At 38.1% G+C, this 22,075-nt stretch overlaps 1 protein-coding gene across 18 annotated transcripts in view; it reads left to right on the top strand.

The window, feature by feature from the left end:
- Positions 1-5,473: 5,473 nt before the first annotated feature.
- Mdm4 (MDM4 regulator of p53) overlaps positions 5,474-22,075 on the top strand; it is a 38,242-nt gene continuing 21,640 nt past the window's right edge. For 14 of the 18 annotated variants that reach the window (XR_007104275.1, XR_007104280.1, XR_007104277.1 and 11 more), the window contains exons 1-4: positions 5,474-5,589; positions 19,013-19,125; positions 19,363-19,437; positions 21,623-21,756. Coding sequence is in view for 9 of the 18 variants with exons in the window: in XM_047520213.1 (XP_047376169.1) it covers positions 19,048-19,125; positions 19,363-19,437; positions 21,623-21,756 (287 nt within the window). In the remaining 9 variants the exon portion in view is untranslated. Of the gene's footprint in view, positions 5,590-5,794; positions 5,947-7,443; positions 7,505-19,012; positions 19,126-19,362; positions 19,438-21,622; positions 21,757-22,075 lie in introns of those variants that run through there. The other 4 variants (XM_047520209.1, XM_047520210.1, XM_047520207.1 and 1 more) reach the window with 4 other exon arrangements.

Here is a 22,075-nt window from a genome sequence, read left to right as displayed (position 1 = left end):
TCTCGTGAGTGGAAGTGCTTCTGGGCTAACTTACATAAGAATACACAGTCTTGTGTCTCGCTGTGTTTTACAAAGCCGCCGTAACCTCCAAAACCGAGATTTATGTGCAGAAAGAAAACAGAAGAACCAAATTCTTCACCTTTCACAGCATTACCAGCGAATTCAGAACTTCAAGATGTGTATGTGTCTAATACACATACACTGATCTCTAATGTAAATGAGGTCTCACTTCCAAAGAGCTGCAGGGACTTGGGTCCTCGTTTACCCTTGATAACAGGGTGGATCAGTGCTAACATCCCAAAAACAGAAGAAAAAAGTCTGACGGAGAATACAAACCTGCTGTTCTGAAACTATTGGATTGAACCGTGCATTATAAAGTGGGAGAAGGGAGGAATGGCGAGGTTGTCCTGTAGGTCGCCTGAAGGCATCCAGGTAATTTCTCCGGGTGCAAACCCCAGAGGAGGTCACCAGCAGACACACTGGGGTTAGAAGCACGACTAAGAAGCAGAGGAGCTGGACACGTAGCGGGGGTTTGCACTGATCTTGGCGTTGGAAACGCTTACCTTTTGCAACCATCGGTAATTTGAGCACAACTCTCTGCTATGGAGCTGGTTGAGAATTAACCACAGGAGAGTTGAGAATGGGACACTAAAGGATCTTTGTTAACTGACGTTGCTTTCCCTCAATTCCATCTTTAACTGGGGAGTGATTGCTTTGGTCCAGCAATGCCACTTCTAGGAATTTGTCCCAAAGAAATAATTAGGGACATAAAAAAGATCTGATTACAGGAACGATAGCTGATCATGGCATTTTTATTGGAAACGACATAAATAACTATATAAATTATGGTATAGCCTTAATATGGACTGTTATGCAGTCATTAATATAAAATATAAAAGAAAACAACTTTGGAAAATTGAAAAATATCATTGTTAGAATGTAGTTTAAATTGGTGACTTTTTTTTCTCCTTTTTTCAGGAGAATCTCTCTCTCTCTCTCTCTATATATATATATATTATTTTTTTTCTTTCAAAAACTGAAAGGATAAATGCTTCTACGAAGTTTGAATTTTGAAGGTAGGTGTGCCTAATTTGAATCCTAACTGCCACTGTGTAATCTTGAATAAGCTGCTTCTCTGAGTCTCAGGACACTAGGATGATCATGAGAATTAAATAAGATAGTATATATAAATTGTTTATAACTGGTCTGACATTTAATAAGTATACATGAAGTTACATCAAGACTTAATGGCACTTTAAGAAAAAGACTAAATGGCAAGGATGTAACAATAACAAAGCTGTATGGATTCTGCTTTTTTACCACTTCGTGACACTGTCCACCTTCAACAAAGGCTTAGCAAATTAGATTGGAGTGGAGGGAGATGTAGTCATAAAACTTGATAAAATTAATTCCAGGCAAAAGGAAGAACTTTATCCTTTAAGTAGTGGGGCATTATTAAAAGTTTATCACATTGTTTCCCACTCGAATGAGCACACAACAGATTTGTTCCATTCATGTTATATTAAAAACAATAACAATGGCTATCATATTAAATATTCTCTATTATAAAAATTACATCCAAATTCCACCCAAAACTAATGTAGAATGGTTTCTAAAGCTGACTGTTTAGATGGGACACTGAATCATGAAATTAGGACTCTTACAAGACTGGCTTTTCTTTGCTCAGAACCTTTTATTCTTCCTTATTACATGTTGAGAAACATTAAATTTTTATGGCAGTCCTTATAGTAACTTTTGAATATACTGGCATTCAAAATCCTCCATAATCTAGCCCCAGCCTATTTTGTTAGCATTGTATACTAGCACCATCTAATAGAAATATAATACAAGTCACATATGTAGTTAACAACGTTCCAGTAGCCACATTTAAAAATGTAAAAAGAAACAGGTGAAATTAATTCTAATAACATTTTATTCAACATGCTATCTAAAATTTTATCCTTAAAACATGTAATCAATATAAAATATTACCAACGAGATATTTTACATTATTGTCTTCGGAGTCCTTGACTCTGGTATATATTTTATATTATAGCACATCTCAGTTTGGACTCACCACATTTCAACTCGCATGTGGCCAGTAGCTACTATATTAGTGTGATTCAATATTATGATAATCTTATACACAACAACCAACATTTCAGTCAAAGTGGACTCTTCTCAGTCTGTCTTCTAATCCCTCCTTTTTTCAATCCCCATTACTTATGCTACGTCTCTTTTTCAAATGCCTTCTCCCATCTCTGCCTCTTGAAATTCTAACTTATTTGTTTACTTAAAATTTTACAAAAATCGAACCCAAGGGTGCTTAACCACTGAGCCACATCCTTGACTGATCCTTTTTATTTTTTATTTAGAGACAGTGTCTTCCCAGGTTGCTTAGGGCTCCCTAAATTGCTGAGGCTGGCTTTGAACTTGTGATCCTTCTGCCTCAGCCTCCAAACTGCTGGGATTACAGGCATGTGCCACTGAGCCCAGCTACTACTAATTTTGTTAAACCTCCACTCCAGTTATAGTTCTTTTCCAAAATTTTCAATGATAATGTTAAATAAGAAGAAATGATTAATTCAAAAGGCATAAACTTATGTTCAGTTTATAGATTCAGTAATAGAGTCATATCATTTATCATTGAAACTGAAAAATAAAATTGAATACTATGTTACAACATGCACAAAAATCGATTTTAAATAAGTTAATGACCTAAATGGGAAAAGCAGATCTTTGGAACTTTTAGAATAAAATATATGACCCAGACAGGGAAGAATCACTTTAAAATGTATCTAAAAATTACAAAACAAAGAAAATTACTAATAAATTTTACTTCATTAGAAATTTCTGTTCATCAAAAGACATTTAAATAGTAAAAACAAGCTACAGATGTAAAGATGGTATTTGTAATACATATTACCAAGGATTAGTATACAGGCTACAAAAAAACTCATATAGATTAATAAGAAAAAGACAATCTAATAGAGATGTGGACAAAATAATTAGGCAATTCCTAGATGAGGAAACTTGTCAATAATTATGGAAAAAATGCTCAGTTATAGTAATCATGGACATATAAAATAAACCATTATGGGAAATCATTTCACGGGAGAAACCATTTCATATCTACCAGGTTTTTTTTTTTTTTTTTTTTTTAATAATCTGAAAATGCTGATGATTGGCAAAGGTGTGGAGCAACAGAATTTTAATACACTTGTGCCCGGATTGTATATTTCTACAATTACTTTGGAGAATACATTGGCATAATAGAGTGAACAATATGCATATAATCTATGACCCAATTATTCTCTTTACTGTGCACATGGAGACAAATTAGGGAGTGTCAACAGCAGAATTGTTTGTAACCACAGAAAATTGTAAACACCTAAATATTCCTCCTCCTCCTCCTCCTCCTCTCTCTCCTCCTCCTCCTCTTCCTCCTCTTCTTCAGTGCTGGGGATCACATCTAGGGCATATGATCACACCTCATGCTAGGTCAGCACTCCACCACTAAATATATCCCAGTCCTTAAATATCATGAAAAGAGGAAATGAATTAAAAAAATGTGATGCAGTCAGGCTATAATGGCACATGCCTATAGTCCCAGCTACTAGAGAAGCTGAGGAAGGAGGATCACTTGAGGTTAAAAGTTCATGACCAGCCTGGACAACATTCACAATTTAATATCACTGAATTTCACAATAATGAGCAAAAATGTAATTTGTAAGCTGGGTGTGATGGTGCACACCTGAAATCCCAGGGACTGGGGTGACAAAGCAGGAGGATTGCAAACTGAAGGCCAGCCTCAGGAATTTAGCAAGATAGTGAGACCCTGCCTAAAAATAAAAAAAAAAAAAAAAAGGACAAGGAAAAAAAAAAAGAATTGGGACTATAGCTCAGTAGTCAAGCTTTTCTGGGATCAATTTCCAGTGTCAAAGGGGCAGGTGGGGGAGAACAATACTGGAAGATGAATGATTAATCAAAAATCATTGTCAGTCATCACGGAAAAACTTCTTCTTCTTCTTCTTCTTCTTCTTCTTTTTTTTTTTTGGTATCGGGGATTGAATTTAGGGGCACTCAACCACTGAGCCACATCCCCAGTCTTTTTTTATATTTTATTTAGAGAGAAGGTCTCACTGAGTTGCGTAGTGCTTTGATGTTGCTGAGGCTGGCTTTGAACTTGCAATCCTCATGTCTCAGCCTCCTGAGCAGCTGGGATAACAGTCGTTCTTAACCATAAATATTCAACATATTTATCAAGTCTTTATTCTCTTTTACATTTATATTCTTTTTACTGTCTAGAAGTAGAGCAAGGTGCAATTTGCAAATTAAGGAAGGTTATCGCCTTGTTTTCTTTTGCATGGGCATGCATCTATCTAGGGAGCCACGTTTAAATAGAACAAACAAGTGCTTTGTCCAGAAGATAGCGATCAGTGTGGCCCGGAGACTATTAAGTAATGTAAAAAAAGAAAATAGTTAAAAGACTCAGAGGGCTTTATCCTGCAGAGAAAAAAGAGAGAGGGTAGGAGTTAGCAATTAGTAGCTGTCTTCAAATAACTGAAGTGTTCATACTGGAAACAAGAAAACCTTAATCTGTTCTCCAAAGGACTGAGCTACAACTAAAGAAATTGCAAGGCAAAATATTTCAGTTCAGAACACCCTCCGAATCTCAGGATCATCCTGAAATAAATGAAATGAGGGCCGGGCTCACGCCTATAATCCCAGCCACTCCGGAGGCTGAGGCGGGAGGATCACAAATTCCAGGCCAGCCTTGGCAATTTAGCGAGACCCCGTCTCAGAAAATAAAAAGGCCTGGGGATGTGGCTCTGCGATAAAGCACCCCTGGGGAGTGAGTGGGAGAAGAAGGGAAAAAAAAAAAAAAAGAAATTAGGAAGGGAGGGGTATTGCCCTCCTTCAGGAGGCGGCTGAAGTCGAAGACAGTCAGCCTGCGGGTCTTGCTGAAAGCGCTTCTTTGGTTTTGGGAGAGATCAGACTAGATGATCTGGTTGTGTGATCCAAGCAAGCGCCCTTTCACTATTCTTGGCACCTCTCTTTTAGCATTTGCCACATAACTTGCAGTTAAACTCCCCCAATTAGCGACAACACCTGATGTTGTCTTCCCTCTCCCGCCAACCCTGGGGCGTAAGGACTAGTGATTGGCAAGGAAGCGTATGTAATTTTCGGACGAGGCGAGGCCTCCTGATTCTGTTCTAAACTCCGTCCCTTCCCTGTGTTTTGATCTCCTATGATCCTTCTGTGACTACCACAAGATCCTACGAGTTCCCCCAAAAGTTTTCTCTCGCAACCTCAACTTTCAGTCGCCCAGGTGCGTGACTCTCTCCCCGGACGAGGATCTACTCTATGGTAGAGAGTTCAGCCTTTCTAGCTCTTAAAGTCCTCCAGTTGCCCCATCTATGGTTTCCGGAGGCCTCACCGGAAGTTCTCGTAGGAGATGGGGTTAGGAGGACGGAAGTTGCGCCCTCATTCCTCGCCGTTTCAAAATGCTGCCGAGGCCCTAGGACCTGCGACTGCCACCCCTCCCCCCGGGCTCCGAGGGGGAGCGACTCATGGAGCGACCGTAAGGTGTGGCTCTCGGGTTTTGTCTGCGGGGTGCCGGGAGGTCTGGAGCGGGAGGTGGGGAGCCGGGAGCTGGTCTCGGTGCGGGCGGGCAGGTCTGCGGGTCTCGGAGCGCGGGAGCGGGCAGGAGGAACTTGAGGCGTGGGTGGCGGCGCTGAACGGTCGCGCCGGGCGGAAGGAAGGCTGGTGGGGGAAGGGTTGTGGGACGAGGGCCCGCCGAAGAGAAAATGGAGGCGGCGGGAGGCCGACAGAAACCTAAAACCCAAGTAGCGCAGTTGCGGAGCTGAACCCGACGCAGGATCTGAGGAATACCGGGATGCTCTGGAGGAAAGCGGAGGGAGAGAGGGAGACGGGGAAAATGAGGTTGGCGTGGCTTAAGATTTAATCATCGTAGACTGCCGATCTTCTACCTCGTTTGAATGCTTGTTTGAAAAATGCTCGTTAGGGGGCCACACCCCGGCTAACCGAAACCATATCATGGGGTGGGGCTCCGGGGTGTGGACCCGAGAGTACAACCCGGTGGCCGTTAGACTTTCTGAAGTTTGAAAACGAGCTGCTCTTCATCAGGACAGATGTTAGGAATCACGAAGCCTAAGGACGGTGGCACGCGGAACTGTGTGTGTCAGAGATACTTGGAATTTTTTAGGTATTAAGTGTTAGAACACGTCAGTTCAGAAGTATTCTCCCTCTTACTTTCCTAATATGAAACCGTGTTTTAGTTTACAAGTATTTATTTCACCGTACTGTCAGCATCAGAAGTCCTTTTTTATTCTTTTAAATTTTCTTAGTTGTAGATGGACACAATACCTTTATTTTATTTATTCATTTTCACCCTCGCTAGGGAAGCGCTTTACCACTGAGCCACAACGCCAGCCCCAGCATCACAAGTCTTAAAAGTGCAGAATACGCAAGTGTGTAAAGTTAGTTAGCAGTCCAACATTCCTAACCCAGCCCCCCAGGCTAGCTAATGTTAACTGCTTGATGTATTATCCTTTCTGACTGTACTCTTACATTTTTAAACCATAGGGTAACCATTTTGTATGTGTTTTCTGCACTTCCAGTTTTTCAGATATCATGGACTGCTTTCTATAAATATATAAAATTCTTTCTTTTAAAGACTTGCATAGGGGGCTGGGGAGATAGTGCTTGCCTTGTAAGCACCCAAAAAAAAAAAAAAAAAAAAAAACTTGCATAGTACTTGCATAGTATTGTGCTATAGTGTTGTACAACAGTTTCTTTAACCAGATTCCCATTGATGTATTTTTAAGTTATTTCCTGGCTTCTCGTTTTGCAAATTTTGTTGGAGTATACTTTAGCAGCACTTTTCATCTTTTAAACATCTGGCTAGTAGTTTCTTTTTTAAAAGAAAAAAATTTAAAGGAAAAAATTGTTTTCATTCTCATATGCCAGTTGAAAGGGTTGAAAACTGGTATTTAATAGAGGTCCCACAGCTTTAAAGAATTGATAAGAATGATTAGTTCTGCTTCCATCTGATAAATTTTTATTTTACTCTTAAAATCATACTTATCTTTTAAGGTAGACATTTTAAAATGAGTTATATAGGAATCTCTTGGATAAAATATAGGGTGGAAACCACTCTTTTATCATCACTGAGATAAATAAAACTTATAGCTCTCTCTGATTTCATTCTAGTAAGGACACAGATGAAAAAATAATAAGTGGGGTTTTTTGGTTGTTCTTTTTTTTGGGTGCTAGTATTGAACACAAGGTTTTGCATATGCTCTACCACTGAGCTACATGCCCACCCCAAGTAAGTGTTTTAATAGAGGTGCTCTGACATCTTTAGCTTCCCTTGGGAATTCAGAATAACTTTGACTAAGGAAGTGACTTTTGACCTAGGTAGAAGAATGAGTAAGAATATTTGAGTCTTGGAAAAAGCAAAAGGACAAGCGCTAAGACTGTGAGTTTCAAATTTTAACTAATACCCCCAGTGAAAAATAAATTTTATATGGTTACCTGTTACACATAAACAGTAATAGGTAATGGGGTAAGAGTTATGGCTTCTGCAGCCAAAGTGCTTGTACTTCATGATTTGGGGCATGTTATCTTCCTCTTTGCTTCAGTTCCCTTTTCTGCAGTTGAGGGCAGTACTGTCTACCTCTTCACATCTCCTTAAGGAGTAAATGTGTTATTTTATGTGAAGTGCTTTAAAGAGTGCATGACACAAAAGTGCTTAAATGTTGGCTTTAGAGGGTGGTGGTACTGTGAATTGAACCTAGGGTACTTTACCACTGAGCTACACTTCCACCCCTTTTTATATTCATTTTTCAGGCGGTCATGGTGATTCATGCCTGTATTCCCATCTACTTGGGTGACTGAGGCAGGAGGATCACAAGTTTGAGACCAGCCTGGACAACTTAGCAAGATCATGTCTCATAAACAAAAACAAAAACAAATGACTGGGGGGGTGGGTGGGTAAGAGAAGAATGGAGGAACTTTGGATTACATAGAGGGAAATGAGAGGGGGGAGGAGGCGGGGGTATGAAAGATGGTAGAATGAGACAGACATCATTACCCTGTGTACGTGCATGGTTACACGAATGGTGTGAATCTACGTCATATACAACCATAAAAATAAAAAGTCGTACCCCATTTGTGTACAATGAATCAAAATGCAGTCCGTAAAAATAAAACAAGACAAATGACAGGATGTAGCTCAGCAGTAGAGTGCCCCTGGGTTCAATCCCCAGTTCCACAAAAACAAAACAAAAAACCAACCTATTTTATTTATTTTTATTTTTTGGGTACTGGAGATTGAACCCAGGAGTGCTTGCCTACTGAGCCAGATCCCCAGCCCTTTTTATTTTTTATTTTGAGAAGGTCTTGCTAAGTTGCAAGGACTTTGCTGAATTGCTGAGGTTGGTTTCAAATTTGCAATCGTCCTACCTCAGCCTCGGGAGTCACTTGGATCATGGGTGTGCACCACTGTGCCCGGCACGCTTCTTTCTTTTCTTTTCCCTACTAAGTATTGAACCCAGGGGCACTTAGCCACTGAGCCACTTTTGTGGTCCACGCTTTTTTCTTTTTTGATTTTTATTTTGAGACAGGGTCTCTCTCATTAAGTTGCCCAGGCTGGGTCAGAACTGCAGTTTTTCTCCCTCCGCTTCCCAAGTAGCTGGGATTAGGCATGTTCAGCAAGTGTTGGCTGCTTGGAATAACAGAAACAGGTTCCATAGTATAAAATTTTACTTTAATTTAAAGCATTGTTTTATTTTCTGTTCATTAATTCTGGGGGAGTGGTTAGGCCTATTGGGGTACAACTTAGTCTGAAAAGTCAATGCTAAAAACTCTGAGGGGTGAGTGGTAAAGGAGCTAGTCAAATTCAGGAAACAGATTACCATCATAATGGTGTTGAGTGGTAGAAGTGAAGACTTGGAGAATACCAAGAAGGAATGGAAAGTAAGTTGAAAACCAGTTAAGAAAGCTTGTAGCCAGGTGCAGTGATGCAAACTTGTATCCCCAGCTGCCTGGGAGGCTGAGACAGGAGAATCTTGAGTTCAAAGCCAGTCTCAGGGCTGGGGAGATAGCTCAGTTGGTAGAGTGCTTGCTTTGTAAGCACTAAGGCCCTGGGTTTGATCCCCAGCACCGCAAAAAAAAAAAAAAAAGAAAAAGGAAAAAAAAAAAAAAAAAAAACCAGCCTCAGCAAGAGCCAGGCACTAAGCAACTCAGTGAGATCCTGTCTCTAAATAAAATACAAAATAGTGTTGGGGATCTGGCTCAGGGGTTGAGTGCCCCTGAGTTCAATCCCTGGTATCAAAAAAAAACAAAAACAAATCATAACCTATTCAAAGCAATATTGTTTTCTGTTTCTTCCATCATTGTTATTTGGAGATGCTGGGGATCAAACCCAGGGCCTTGCATGTGCTAGGCAGATCCTCTACTAAGCTACACCCCTTTCCCATTTCCTCCCTCTTTTACCACTGAACCACATCACCAGCCCTTATAATTTTTTATTTGTAGACAATGTCTTTTTTTTTAAATATATATATTTTTTAGTTGTGGGTGGACACAATACCTTTATTTTATTTTTGTGTAGTGCTGAGGATCGAACCCAGTTCCTCACCCATGCTAGGTGAGCGTTCTACCACTGAGCCACAACCTCAGCCCCTGTAGACAATGTCCAAGTTTCTCAGGCTGGCCTCGAACTTGAGTTCCTCCTGCCTCATACTCCTGAGCTGCTAGAATTTAAAGGCATGTGCCACCACACCTGGATAGGTTTTTGTTTTTTCAGTCTCTGAACAATTCCTCAGAATCTACTTCAACCTTCCCTCTACAGAGCTCAGGTTCTACAGTATTTTCTACATGCTGGATTTGACTGATGGTCTCCGTTTAGTACCGTTTACTTATTTTCCCACCCTCTATTTCCTTACAAACTTGTAGTTAGTAGCTCGATCTAGATTTGGATTCTTTGTGTTTTTTTGGTCAAGAATACTTACCAGCCAGGTGTGATGGTGCATGCCTATACTCTCAGTGTCTCTGGAGACTGAGGCAGGAAGATTGCAAATTTGAAGCCAGTGTCAGCAACTCATCGAGACCCTATCTCTAAATAAAATATAAAAGGGACTGGGGATGTGGCTCAGTGGTTCAGTGCCCCTGGGTTCAATCCCCGGTACCAAAACAGACAAACAAAAAAGAATATATACTTACTAGGTGGTGTTGATTGCTTGACATCAGGAAGAACATGATGTGAGAAATGACCTTTTTAGTGATAAGATTGGGGTGGGTCAGGTGATCTGTTTGCTTCAACCTTGTATTGATGACTGTTGACGTGGCATTTAACCTGAAACTTGAAGGTTTAGGATGAGTCAGTGTTGTACAGAACTCACAGTGTTCCAGATAAAGGAACTGTGTGTTCAAACCCCAGAAACAGGAAGCAAAGACTGAGAAACTAAGAAATCATTTTGGCTAAGGTACAATGAACGAAAGGGAAGAACAGTACAAGGTAAGACTAGGGGCTGAGGGGCTAGACCATGTTTATCTTTCCAGCAGTAGCAAGCTAGTAAGCAGGGCCCAGATGCTGCTATATAGATTCTGCCTCCCGCCCCGAGGGGTGGGTGCTGGGGATTGAACACCAGGGGCACTTTACCCAGTCCTTTTTCTTTTTAAATTTTGAGACAGGGTCTCACTGGGTTGTCAGAGATCTCACTAAATTTCTGACACTGGCCTTGAACTTGCAATCATCCTGCCCTAGCCTCCCCAGTCACTGGGATTATAGGCATATGCATGACTAGCTACCTGAATTTTTTTTTTTTTTTTTTAATGCTGGGGATTGAACCCAGGAGCACTTAAGCATTGAGCCACATCCCCAGCACGTGGAGGGGAGGGACACTTTTTAAATTTTTTTTTAGTTGTAGATGGACACAATAGCTTTATTTTACTTGTTTTTATGTGGTGCTGAGGATTGAACCCAGTGCCTTATATTTGCAAGGCAAGCACTCCACTACTGATCTATAGCCCCAGCCCCCCAGCCCTTTTTTGTATTTTATTTAGAGGGAGAGTCCCACTAAGTTGCTTAGGCCAGCTTTGAACTCAAAATCCTCCTGCCTTGGCCTCCTGCACTGCTGGGATTATGGGCTGATCCACCATGCCCGTCTGACTACTGAGATTTTTGTCTCTGTTTTCTCTTTAAAAAGTGGGTAAAGGTACTTAACCCTGTTGTATTCAAAAGGGATTTCAAGTGGAAAAGGGACAATCTTGCTTTTAGTTCTAAAGCTCACCAGCTCACCACTGTCTTCATTTCTTATGTATGTCCTTGGTATGTTCTTTGCTCATTCTTTCCAGTATTCTCCCATTTTAAAATCCTTTCTCTCTTATCTCTTTTGTCCCATTTGGCCTCTGCATGGCAGTCAAAATTAATTTCTTTTTTTTTTTTTTTTGCGGTACTGGGGATCGAACTCAGGGCCTTGTGCTTGCGAGGCAAGCACTCTACCAGCCGAGCTATCTCCCCAGCCCCAAAATTAATTTCTTATGCTCTGAAGTTCCATAGTTCTTGAATTAGTTATCTTTTTAATGTCCCAACACTTTCTACCAGGTGTTATGTAAGAAACCCTCACTGTGGTTTAAATTCTTCAAAACTGCCTAGAAATATTTTCCTGTTCCCACCTCAGTGCTGAACTAGCATGACTGCTGGCTCCCTTCCCCAAAGTCATCCCTCGAAGAACTATAAAGGGAAAATATTGTGAGAAGTAATGGGTGATGGGGGCCGTTTTGAACTGATGGGAAGGGAGGACTGGCCTGAAATAAGTGTCAGACAGTCAAGACTGTGAGACTAAAATTATGGGGAAAGGGAACTGTGGGAATACTGCTCCTGTATCTTTCCTGCTTCATTACCTTGGAGTTACCTTTTTCCACACCCATGTCAGAGATTCCTCGTTCAGTTCCCCTCAGGTATAAATCAGAGTTACAGGAACCCATGCTTGTGAGGAGTTGAGAAAAAAAAACAAAACTGGAAGTCAGGTGGTGTTTAACTTCAGTCAGTCTCTTCTTTGTCCCTTGTCCTTAGGTCTTGATAAATCCCTGTGGTCATGCTTCTGTCCTTGGGGAACAAAGAGTGAAACTCTGATCTGAAGAGTGATTGCATGGATTCTGGTTTGGGGCTTTCTATTTCAGGCTCATTTCTCTTCCCCAGTTTATTGGGGCTGATGGGGAGCTGGAGTCTGGATTTCCTCTATGTGCTTTGCTTGTTTGAGTACCTGATCTCCTCCAAGAAAAATACAGTTGAAGGATACAGATATTTTAAGAGCAAATTTGTAGACTTATTTGGAACAGAAACATTAGGTCAGATGGATGAAAAATTTAAAGTTAGCAACTGATAGTCATCCTAGAAGAAATGAGGGGAGATGCTCACAACTTGAAATAATAGTAAGCAGGGACTGAGAAACAAAGTAATAGGCATGAAGAATACAGTGGTTCTATTATACACCGGATGCATAACAGAATGGATACAACTGAGAAATCAAAGTCACAGTAAGGAAAAAGAATAGAAAAAGCAGAGATGGAGTAGATGATTTAATAGAAGTCCTAGAGAAATAAAATGGAAATGCTTGAAGAAATAATGGAATAATTCCTTCAGAATTAAAAAAAATTGTGAAAACTTGATTCTTTAAAATGCTGAAGATGAGAAATCAGGAAAACCTACTTCTAGGTGAGTCAAATTAAGTCCTAGCTAAATAGTCAAATTAAGATCAAAGCAAAAGAGAAGTACTGGAATTTCAGAACAGATGATCACTTACAAGGGAGCAAAATATCAAAATTTTTAGCAGTATGACTAAATGCAAGAAGACTTAAAAAGAGTTTTCACAGTACTGAAGCAACCTAGAGTTCTATAGCCAACCATGTTCATTTAAGTAGGAAATGAAGTATTCTCAGGGCTCTCAGGGCCAGTAAATCCCAGTGACTTTGGAGGCTGAGGCAGGAAGATCCTGGGTTAAGAACCAGCCTCAATAATTCACTGAGGCCCTGCCTCAGAATAAAAGAGGACTGGAAATGTGGCTCAGTTGTTAAGTGCCCTTGGTTCAATATCCTGTACCCAAAAAAAAAAAAAAAAAATCTCACGCATATGAGGTTTTGAAAGTTCTGCTGGCTGTATTAAAGACAGTACTAGAAGAAGCATTGAGAAATTCGAACGCAGGAATCATTACAAGAGATACATGAAGCAAAGGTGATTAGATCACTTTGTATTGTTTATTGTCTTAAAGTCTGGGGGTGGTGGGGAGGAAAATAATATATCCCAGAATCTGAAGTCCAGATTATACAGTGCTAAAGTACTTATTAGCAGAGAGACAGAAAACATTTTTTAAAAAGGTAAGTACATATTTAAAAGCAAAGATAGGACAAACTGGAATGCAGAATTATGATACAAATAGATCCACATATATTAGTTACAACAAATTTACTAAACTCACCAATTAAAGAATAAAAGTTTACAAGAAAAGTTTATAAAATCCCACATTCTAGATATATGCTTTTTGCAAGAGGCATACCGAAAGTTCATAAGGACATGTAAACATTTGAAGTAAAAATTTGGGAAAAGACATACCTGGAAACACTAACCAAAGAAGTTGATGTGATCATTTGAAGTAAAAATTTGGGAAAAGACATACCTGGAAACACTAACCAAAGAAGTTGATGTGATCAAAGAAGCTGATATAATCTTATAAGATTAAAAAAATACCTCAAGACAGAACATCTTAACAGAGATGGAAAGAATCAGTATGTAATGATAATTAGTACATTAATGACAGCTCACCAAGAATAAAAATTTAAGCATGTATACCTCTGATTAAAAGTCTTTAAGTGGACAAATGGAATATCATCATAGTTGGGAGTTTTTATTGCTTTTCTGTTATTTGTAGCAAGGGTATGTTAGATTTTTACCAATAAGCTTAACCTAATGAGCATAGAATTTTGCAGGCATTTGTTACGGAATACATCGTCTCCTAGGCTGGGATGAAAGTCTTTATAATTTCAGAGATAGGTTTCATGCTCTAGATGATCTCTCATCACACTGCAGCTAAATCAGAAGTGTACCTCAAAAACATAAATAGGAAAAATACAATATGCAGAGGCTTATCACTGTAACTTGTGGGTTTAGAAAATTGTGATAAGAAATTTAGAAATGAGAAACCTGTGGACTGAAGTAAAAATAATTCCAAGATGGGCACAGTGGTACACATCTGTAGTCCTAGCTACCTGGAATTTTGAGTAGAGAGGATCACTTGAGTCCACAAGTTGGAGACCAGCCTGGGTGACATAGTAAGACCATGTCTCAAATAAATAAAATTCTGGGGGGTGGATAATTTTAGTCTTAAGTATTCAGGTTATAAAAGAAGGAATAAGCTAAGTAGGTAACTTCAGAAATCAAGAAATGATCAGAAGAAATTTGAGGAAAGAAGAAGGTAGAGAAGATCAAAGCCAATCTTTTTTTTACTTAAAGCGGACTATCTTTAACAAGATTGGTCCAGAGAAGAGAGGTACAATTAACTAGGTCATGAAAGGCCACAAAGACAAAAGTGGAAGAAGAGCCAGAGTGGCACAAGTGTGTAATTCCAGCAACTCAGGAGACTGAGGCTGAGGCAGGAGGATTGCAAGTTTGAGGCCACTTAGCAAGATCCTTAGCAACTTGGGTTCTACCTCAAAAAAGGACGGGATGTAGCTCATTGGTGAAGTAAAAGACTTTAAAACCTCAACAAAATATTAGCAAATTCATACTAATAGTATACATAAAAGATCAAGTTTTTTTTTTTTCAGATATACAAGGGTTTATTATAAGAAATCCATAAATGAAACAATTTCACATTGATGGATTAAAAGAAAAAGTATCAGAACATTTAAAAAAAACATTTTACGAAGTTTTAAAACTGACATGAAACCAAAAGTTATGGATACCATGTAATGTTTTGATATATGTATACATTATATAATGTTTAAATGAGATTAAACATTTATTCTTTTGTCACTTCTCTATGGTGAAAACATTTAAAATCCTTTTGTATTTTTTTTTTTTTTCCCAGTACTGGGGAATGAAACCAGGGGCACTTGGTAAATTATGCACTGACCCAGTGGTATTTGATAAATTATGTACACTTTACCATAATAAAAAATAAAATATAAATGAACTAGGGTGACATGTCAGTAGGAATTAAATTTTCCCCCCTTTATGAAACTGGGGATTGATGTAATTTACCACTGAGTTCCATCCACAGCCCTTTTTATTTTTTATTTTGGGACAGGGTCTTATAAGTTTCTTAGGCTGGTTTTGTATTTGTGATCTTCTTGTCTCAACCTCCCGTGTAGTTGGGATTACAGGTATGTGCCATCGTACTGGGCAGGGATTAATCTATTCTAGTGAAACAGCAATTTCTTAATTACATATAGCATCCTGCTTTTTTAAAAGAGCAACTAAACTAAAAATACACACTTTTTAGGAATCCATTTTGATTCAGTAAATTGCTAAAGCATGAGAATGAAAAGAGGATTCAGGGTGATTGTTGCCCTGAGGTTGGGGAATGGAATGCGGATATATATTATGGTTAAATATAGGTTGTTGTCACAGTCCTAGTTCATTGGATACTTATTGCATTATTAAAAATAATAAAGCAAAAATGGACCATATATGGATGAACATATACGAAATGGGCCATAGATGGAGTTAGGTTTTGAGTGAAAGGGTTGTGATTAATTCTGTATAAAATTACTGCTAAGCAGGGCTTGCTCTGTTAGTTTGAAATCTTGATTCCAGGAACTTACTAATTGTGTGATTTTGGGCAGATAACATCTCTATGCTTCTCTTGTCTCATCTGCAAAATGAAAATAATAGTACCTACATCTTAGGACTGTTTAGCTATTAAAGGAGTTCATCTATGTGCCTGAGTCTGCCATTTGTTTGAATTACCTAATGCTATGTCATAAATCATCCAAAACATAGTTAAAACAATGATTTTATTTATTTTTCACGTTTTTGTTGGATGATAGGCCGAGTTGAAAAGACTGGTGGTCTTACTTGGGGTCTGTCGCGCAGGTTTTGTCAGGTGGCAGTGGGCTGGAAGATGTGGTGTTTTGGGAGGTATGGCTACAAGTTTGAGTTTAGCTGGACAACTGGGCTTTTACCTCTCCATGTGTTTTTGTGTGTGTGTGTGTTTGTAATAAAGTAATAGATTTTAGGGACCTCTATGAGCGCCACAGAATGAAGCAGCCGGGCCTGGAATTGCTTCATTTTCATCCACTGTATTTTATTGATTTAAGTAAGTTAAAAGATCCATTAGGTGGGTTCTTTGGAGAGGCCATTTTTGAAAAATGCCTGCACTCTTATTAATGTTTCCATCCACAATGTTGCTCTACAGTTTATATAGTTGTCAGCTTTAAGTTCTGTGAATACACACACACACTTTTCCCCCAGTGCTGGGAATTGACTCAGGACGTGGCACATACTAACACTGGGTATATGTTAATGAACAAACAGATATAAATCTCTGCCCACTTAGAGCTTATGTTCTGCATGGTAAATTAAAATGTATAGTATATTGGTTTGTAATAAGGATGGAGAAAAACAAAGCAGGAGAGGAGACAAGGGAATTTAGGGGTTGGGAGTTGCACTTATTAAAAATGGTTGGTCACTGGGAGACCTCATGGACAGATTGACACTTAAGCAAAGACAAAAGGAGGATAGGAACTAGAGGACAGGGAAAGTCAGAAAGCTTTCAGGAGGCATGATATGCACATGTACATGTGTATATATATGTATGTAAATTTTTAAAAAATTTAATCTGAGTTTCCTGGCATACAGTTTCAGTGATACTTGGAATTTCCAAAGTGATAAATGTCATTTTGTATTCTAACAAGTTGACCTATGACTGGCAGCCCCTAGGTAGCTAAGGGATGGGGGCTGGTCACTGAAAAACTAAGGCAGGATCAGTGTTGGGACTTTCAGCCCCACCCTGCAGTCTTTGGGGGAGGAGAGGAGGGCTGAAGGTTAAATTGATCACCAACAGCCATTGATGCCTATGATATGCCAATCACGTCTATGTAATGAAGCCTATATAAAAGCCCAAAAGGATAATTTTGATAGCCGAGGTTTCTGAAGGATTGTGTACTTCTTACCTTTTCCCATATACCTTGCCCTTTGCTTCTCCATCTGGTGCTAATCGGTATCCTTTGTAATAAATCAGTAGGTGTGGTTTCCCTAGTACTCTTAACAAATTAATTGATCCTGAGTAGTGGGTTGTGGGAATCCTGATTTATAGCTAGTCAGTTGGAAGCACAGGTAAAACAAGCTGCAGCTTTTGATTAGCATTGGCAGTGAGGGGCAGTCTGGTGGGATTGAGCCTTCAGTCTGTGGAATCTGACACTCTCCAGGTAAAATTAGGAGATACCCAGTTGGGTCTGCTGCAAAATTGGTTGGTTACTGATGGGTCCAAATCCCCATAATTGGTGACTGGAAGTCATGGAAGTCTGTATTGACTGTTGAGGGAGAATATAGGAGAGACTGAGTTTGTTATTCATATATCTCCTGATGCAATTAAGAGAGAGTTGGATTAGATGAATGTAGTAATGGAAATAGTGAGAGGTGATTAGATTTTGGATATATTCTGAAGATACAGCTTAATTTACTTATGGGCTGGGTGTGGAGTATAAGAGGAGTCAAGAATGGCTTTGAGAGTTATTGACCTAAACAACTAGAAGGTTAGAGTTGCCATTTACTGACACAGGGAAGACTATAGGACTGGCTGGTTTGAGGGGATCACAATTGGTTTTATATTTGTAAGATTTGAAATACAAATTAAAAGCCAACTTTAAAGATTTAAGTTGTGCTTATATCCTATTTGACTTCCTGTTTTGTAACAAGGGAAGCTAATGGGGCAAGGAGGAATTTATACTTTGTTATAGTTTAGCTTTCTCCAAAGAATAGATAATTTTGTTAGCTTCAGCCAGTGCATTTGTTTATTTTTCTAGGTTCCTTTCACCCTTTCCTTGATATAACTTTTAAGTCACATATTTCACTAATTGAGTGTCATCTATTTATGAAAAACCTGAAGGTAAACTCAAGCAGTTTATGCAGTTTATTTAAAACTTTATTTTCTTTATAGTTTTTTTTTTTAAGAAGTAGAGTATGAATAATTTAAAATTTTATTTCAATTCCTGTTGCATTTTTTCTGATGATATATGTCCATCTTGGTTTAACCCATTTTTAAGTGTTTAGTGGCTTTGCTTTTTTTTTTTTTTTTTAAATATATAGACAGACACAATTCCTTTATTATATTATTTTAATGTGATGCTGAGGATCGAACCCAGTGTCCCATGCATGCTAGGCAAGCAAGGGTCTGCCGCTGACCCACAGTTGCAGCCCCAGCTATACTCTTTTTATGTTTGGTACATTGAAAAGCTGTTTTAACTGATAGTAAAAATGTTGCTTCTCACTTTTGTTTGGTTCCTTGTAGAGACATGTTCCAACATGTTCCTGAGGTTTTCCTTGAAATGCACTTGAAATCTTACCTTGGTAATTCTCCAGTTTTACTTCTGTTTTCTAGAGAGGGTCTTGAGCACCTCCCCAAGAAGAGGAGCTGATATCCTCTGGGGAAGGGGAAGTGATGATTGTGAATGATTTTTCAGCTGAAACAATTTGCTCATTAACATCAGTGTGGAGGTTGGAGCATACCCAAACCTGTGTCTGTTTCAGGCTTCACCTGAGGAAGACATAGATGGTTCTTAGTCTCTGTTAAACTCTTTAAGTTTTTGTAGGATCTGAACTAGAAAGTGATTAGAAGGTATGGAGAACATCAGCATGAGTATTTTGCGTTCATGTAGAATGCTCTGATATTGGTGTTATATATGTCTTTATTTTTACTTCTTTTGACTTTTTTTTTTTTTTAATGCTAAAGACACAGTTTTCTTTATATACATTTCTTTTTAGTTTTATCAACAAACTGCAGTGTCTTCAGAGTCAAAATGACATCATATTCCACCTCTGCCCAGTGTTCAGCATCTGACAGTGCTTGCAGAATCTCTCCAGAACGAATCAGTAAGGTAAATCATTATTGGTCATTCCTGTTTTTATTTAAATTTGTAGGAAATTGAATTGAGGAACATAGCTGTATTCACTGACTAGGATTTATACAGAATAGATTGTACATTATTAGGTGGTAAGTGTCTCCCAGAATTTGTTTAAAAAGAAAAAGTATTTAAGGAAATTTTCTTGTTCCATAGGATTTCAGACCAATCTAATGGAAATGTAAATAGCAGATTTATTTCATGTTTACACAGGTACGACCAAAATTGCCACTTTTGAAGATTCTGCAGGCGGCAGGTGCACAAGGTGAAATGTTCACTGTTAAAGAGGTAAGCCATCATTGAAAATTCTCAGTTTTTAAGAACAGTTGAATAGTATAAACCAGCAAATAGTTCTGAAATCAGAGATGAGAAAGAGTTGTACTCTGAGGTACTAGAGGGAGGTGACTTTAGTTGTTTTAATGACTGTTAAGGTGAACTTTGTATTTTCTTTAGAATTCACATTGAAGTATCTTATAAGCTTAACCATGAATTCATTGATCTCAGTTAAAATGCAAAACATGTACAAATTTTAAAAAATGACACTATGATTTACAAGATATGCTATTTAGGAATTTGTTACAATTGTGTTTCCATTATCAGTGTGTCAGATACTTTTCTGAGAACTGAGTTATTTTAAATATTTACACATTTAAATAACTTATTTAACTTCTGAAGTTTTTTTAGAAACAAAGACAAATTGAATTTCTTAAGTGGAAGAGACTTGATATTAAAACGTTAAACTGTTTGCATTTAAAGGATAGATATCTAACTTTTCCTAAAGAGAGGAAATAAAATCATGAACTTTTTTTTCCTTGAAAACTCCCCATGCTGTACTCCTGAAATATTTTATGCCTCTCAAAGAAATGAATCTGGAGGCATTTCAGATCTTTATATAATATCCATATTTCCTTCATTTTATTTTTTGCAGTTCTGGGGATTGAACCCAAAGCCTTGTTGATGCTAGAAAAGTGCTGTACCACTGAGCTCTATTCCCAACCCCTTCATTAGTTTAAATTAAATGTGTTGTTTTGCATTGTATCTTCAGAATCCTTAGAATCCTTATATGTAAGACATAACTACCAACTGTTATTAATGTCTGAATTTTTATATCATTAAAGTTGTTATGACAAATTATGCCTTCTTCTTCATTTGTAAAGCAGGGTTGCCTATGTTTACATAAGCTTTTTTAGAATTTAAAAATTTTCTTTAGTTGTTGATGGACCTTTATTTTGACATTTATTTGTATGTGGTACTGAGAATCGAACCCAGTGCCTCACGCATGCTAGGCAAGCCCTCTACCACTGAGCTACAACCCCAGCCCACATGATAAGCTTTTATGAACCATGACCCTACCTTGTCCCTAAAGGGGAGTTTTCTGGTTTTTTACTGTTAAGTCATGGTTCTCAGTGAATGCATTGAGGTAGATGATATAATGAGAGCGTTATATGTAAATTTAGAGTAGTGTTTTAGGAGATCCTATTTTATATACTTAGTTTATTTTTTTCCTGAAAATTGGATGAACATAAAGAACTTCTCCTATAGGTGCTTTTCTGCATCTTATTGTCCCCTAATAGGTTAGATATGAGATCTCAGCTAATCCACTAATATATATTTGGAAGTATTATTAAGAGCATCATTGCTCCAATATGGTAAGAATAGTTTTAGAAAAATTCTATGCAGATATTTAATAATTCTTAAGAAGTTGGGGTGTAAAGATAAAGATAGCTGCTTTAGTCTGTTTGTGATCTGTGACAAGCAATTATTATGTAAAAAAATTTTTGTTTTCAAATCTACCTTAAAAATATTTCTTTTCAGTAGGTTTCATTAGTTTATCATAAAATGCAGACAGGTCAATTGACAAAATATTCTAACCTGGATGACATAATAAAAGTTATACGAAATGCTCCATCTGCATTTTAAAGGGTAATTTTTAAGTTTTGAATCATGAACTTACTCTTTTCCATTTTGTGAACTCTGTGGGGAAAAATAAATAACGTAAAATAAATACGTATTTATTTGTTAAATACCTAGATTCTCTTTTGTGTAGATATATGCTATATGCTTGAAAGCTTATTAAACATTGTGCATTTGCCAAAAAGAAAAAAGTGAACATATATCCGAAACCTAGTTATTTATATGCCTATGGGCTTAGAAAATATTTTTATGGCTCTGGCAGATTTAAAGCTTACTACTTTTAATAATAGAACAAACCCCTTCATTTGGACTAGTGAGAACATTTTTGAGGGGATATTAAATAGATTCATCACTTTTTTCACTGTCAGATCAGCACATTTCTGTGCTAAAAAGTCTGGATCTATTGATGCCCAGGATAATGAGTGGACGAACTTTGTAGTTGGGAACTGTCCCCCTTTTTATACTGCCAGTGCACTGACAGTCTTGTAAATGTGTTCTCTCTTTCTCTAGCAAACTAGCAGTTGGACAGATCATTTCATGATATTTTATTCCCACACAGGTAATGCACTATCTAGGCCAGTATATAATGGTGAAGCAGCTTTATGATCAACAGGAGCAGCATATGGTATATTGTGATGGAGATCTTTTGGGAGAACTACTGGGACGTCAAAGCTTCTCTGTGAAAGATCCAAGGTAGAAAGAGTTAGGGATTGTGTATCTTTTTGAGTATTTCTATCTAATTAATCTCCTTAGGTTATTAATGGTTATTCCTTTACTCAACAGATATATAAGCATTGGCATATGTTTGCTAGGCACTGGAATATAGTAGTGAGCAACAAAGTCTGATTTTTTAGAACTTAAAAAGAATAGATGTTCTTTTCCCTCTTAATCAAATAATCACACCAATACATGGTAAAACTGTGCTACAAATATGCTACAGAAAAGAGGTACATGAAGCTAGAAGTGTGGAATTTAGAATATTAGGGTTTTCCGGAGGAGGTAACATTTGAGC

The sequence above is a fragment of the Sciurus carolinensis genome, chromosome 12, assembly GCF_902686445.1.
Source record: "Sciurus carolinensis chromosome 12, mSciCar1.2, whole genome shotgun sequence".
NCBI lineage: Eukaryota > Metazoa > Chordata > Mammalia > Rodentia > Sciuridae > Sciurus > Sciurus carolinensis.
This window is presented reverse-complemented; position numbering and strand designations above follow the sequence as displayed.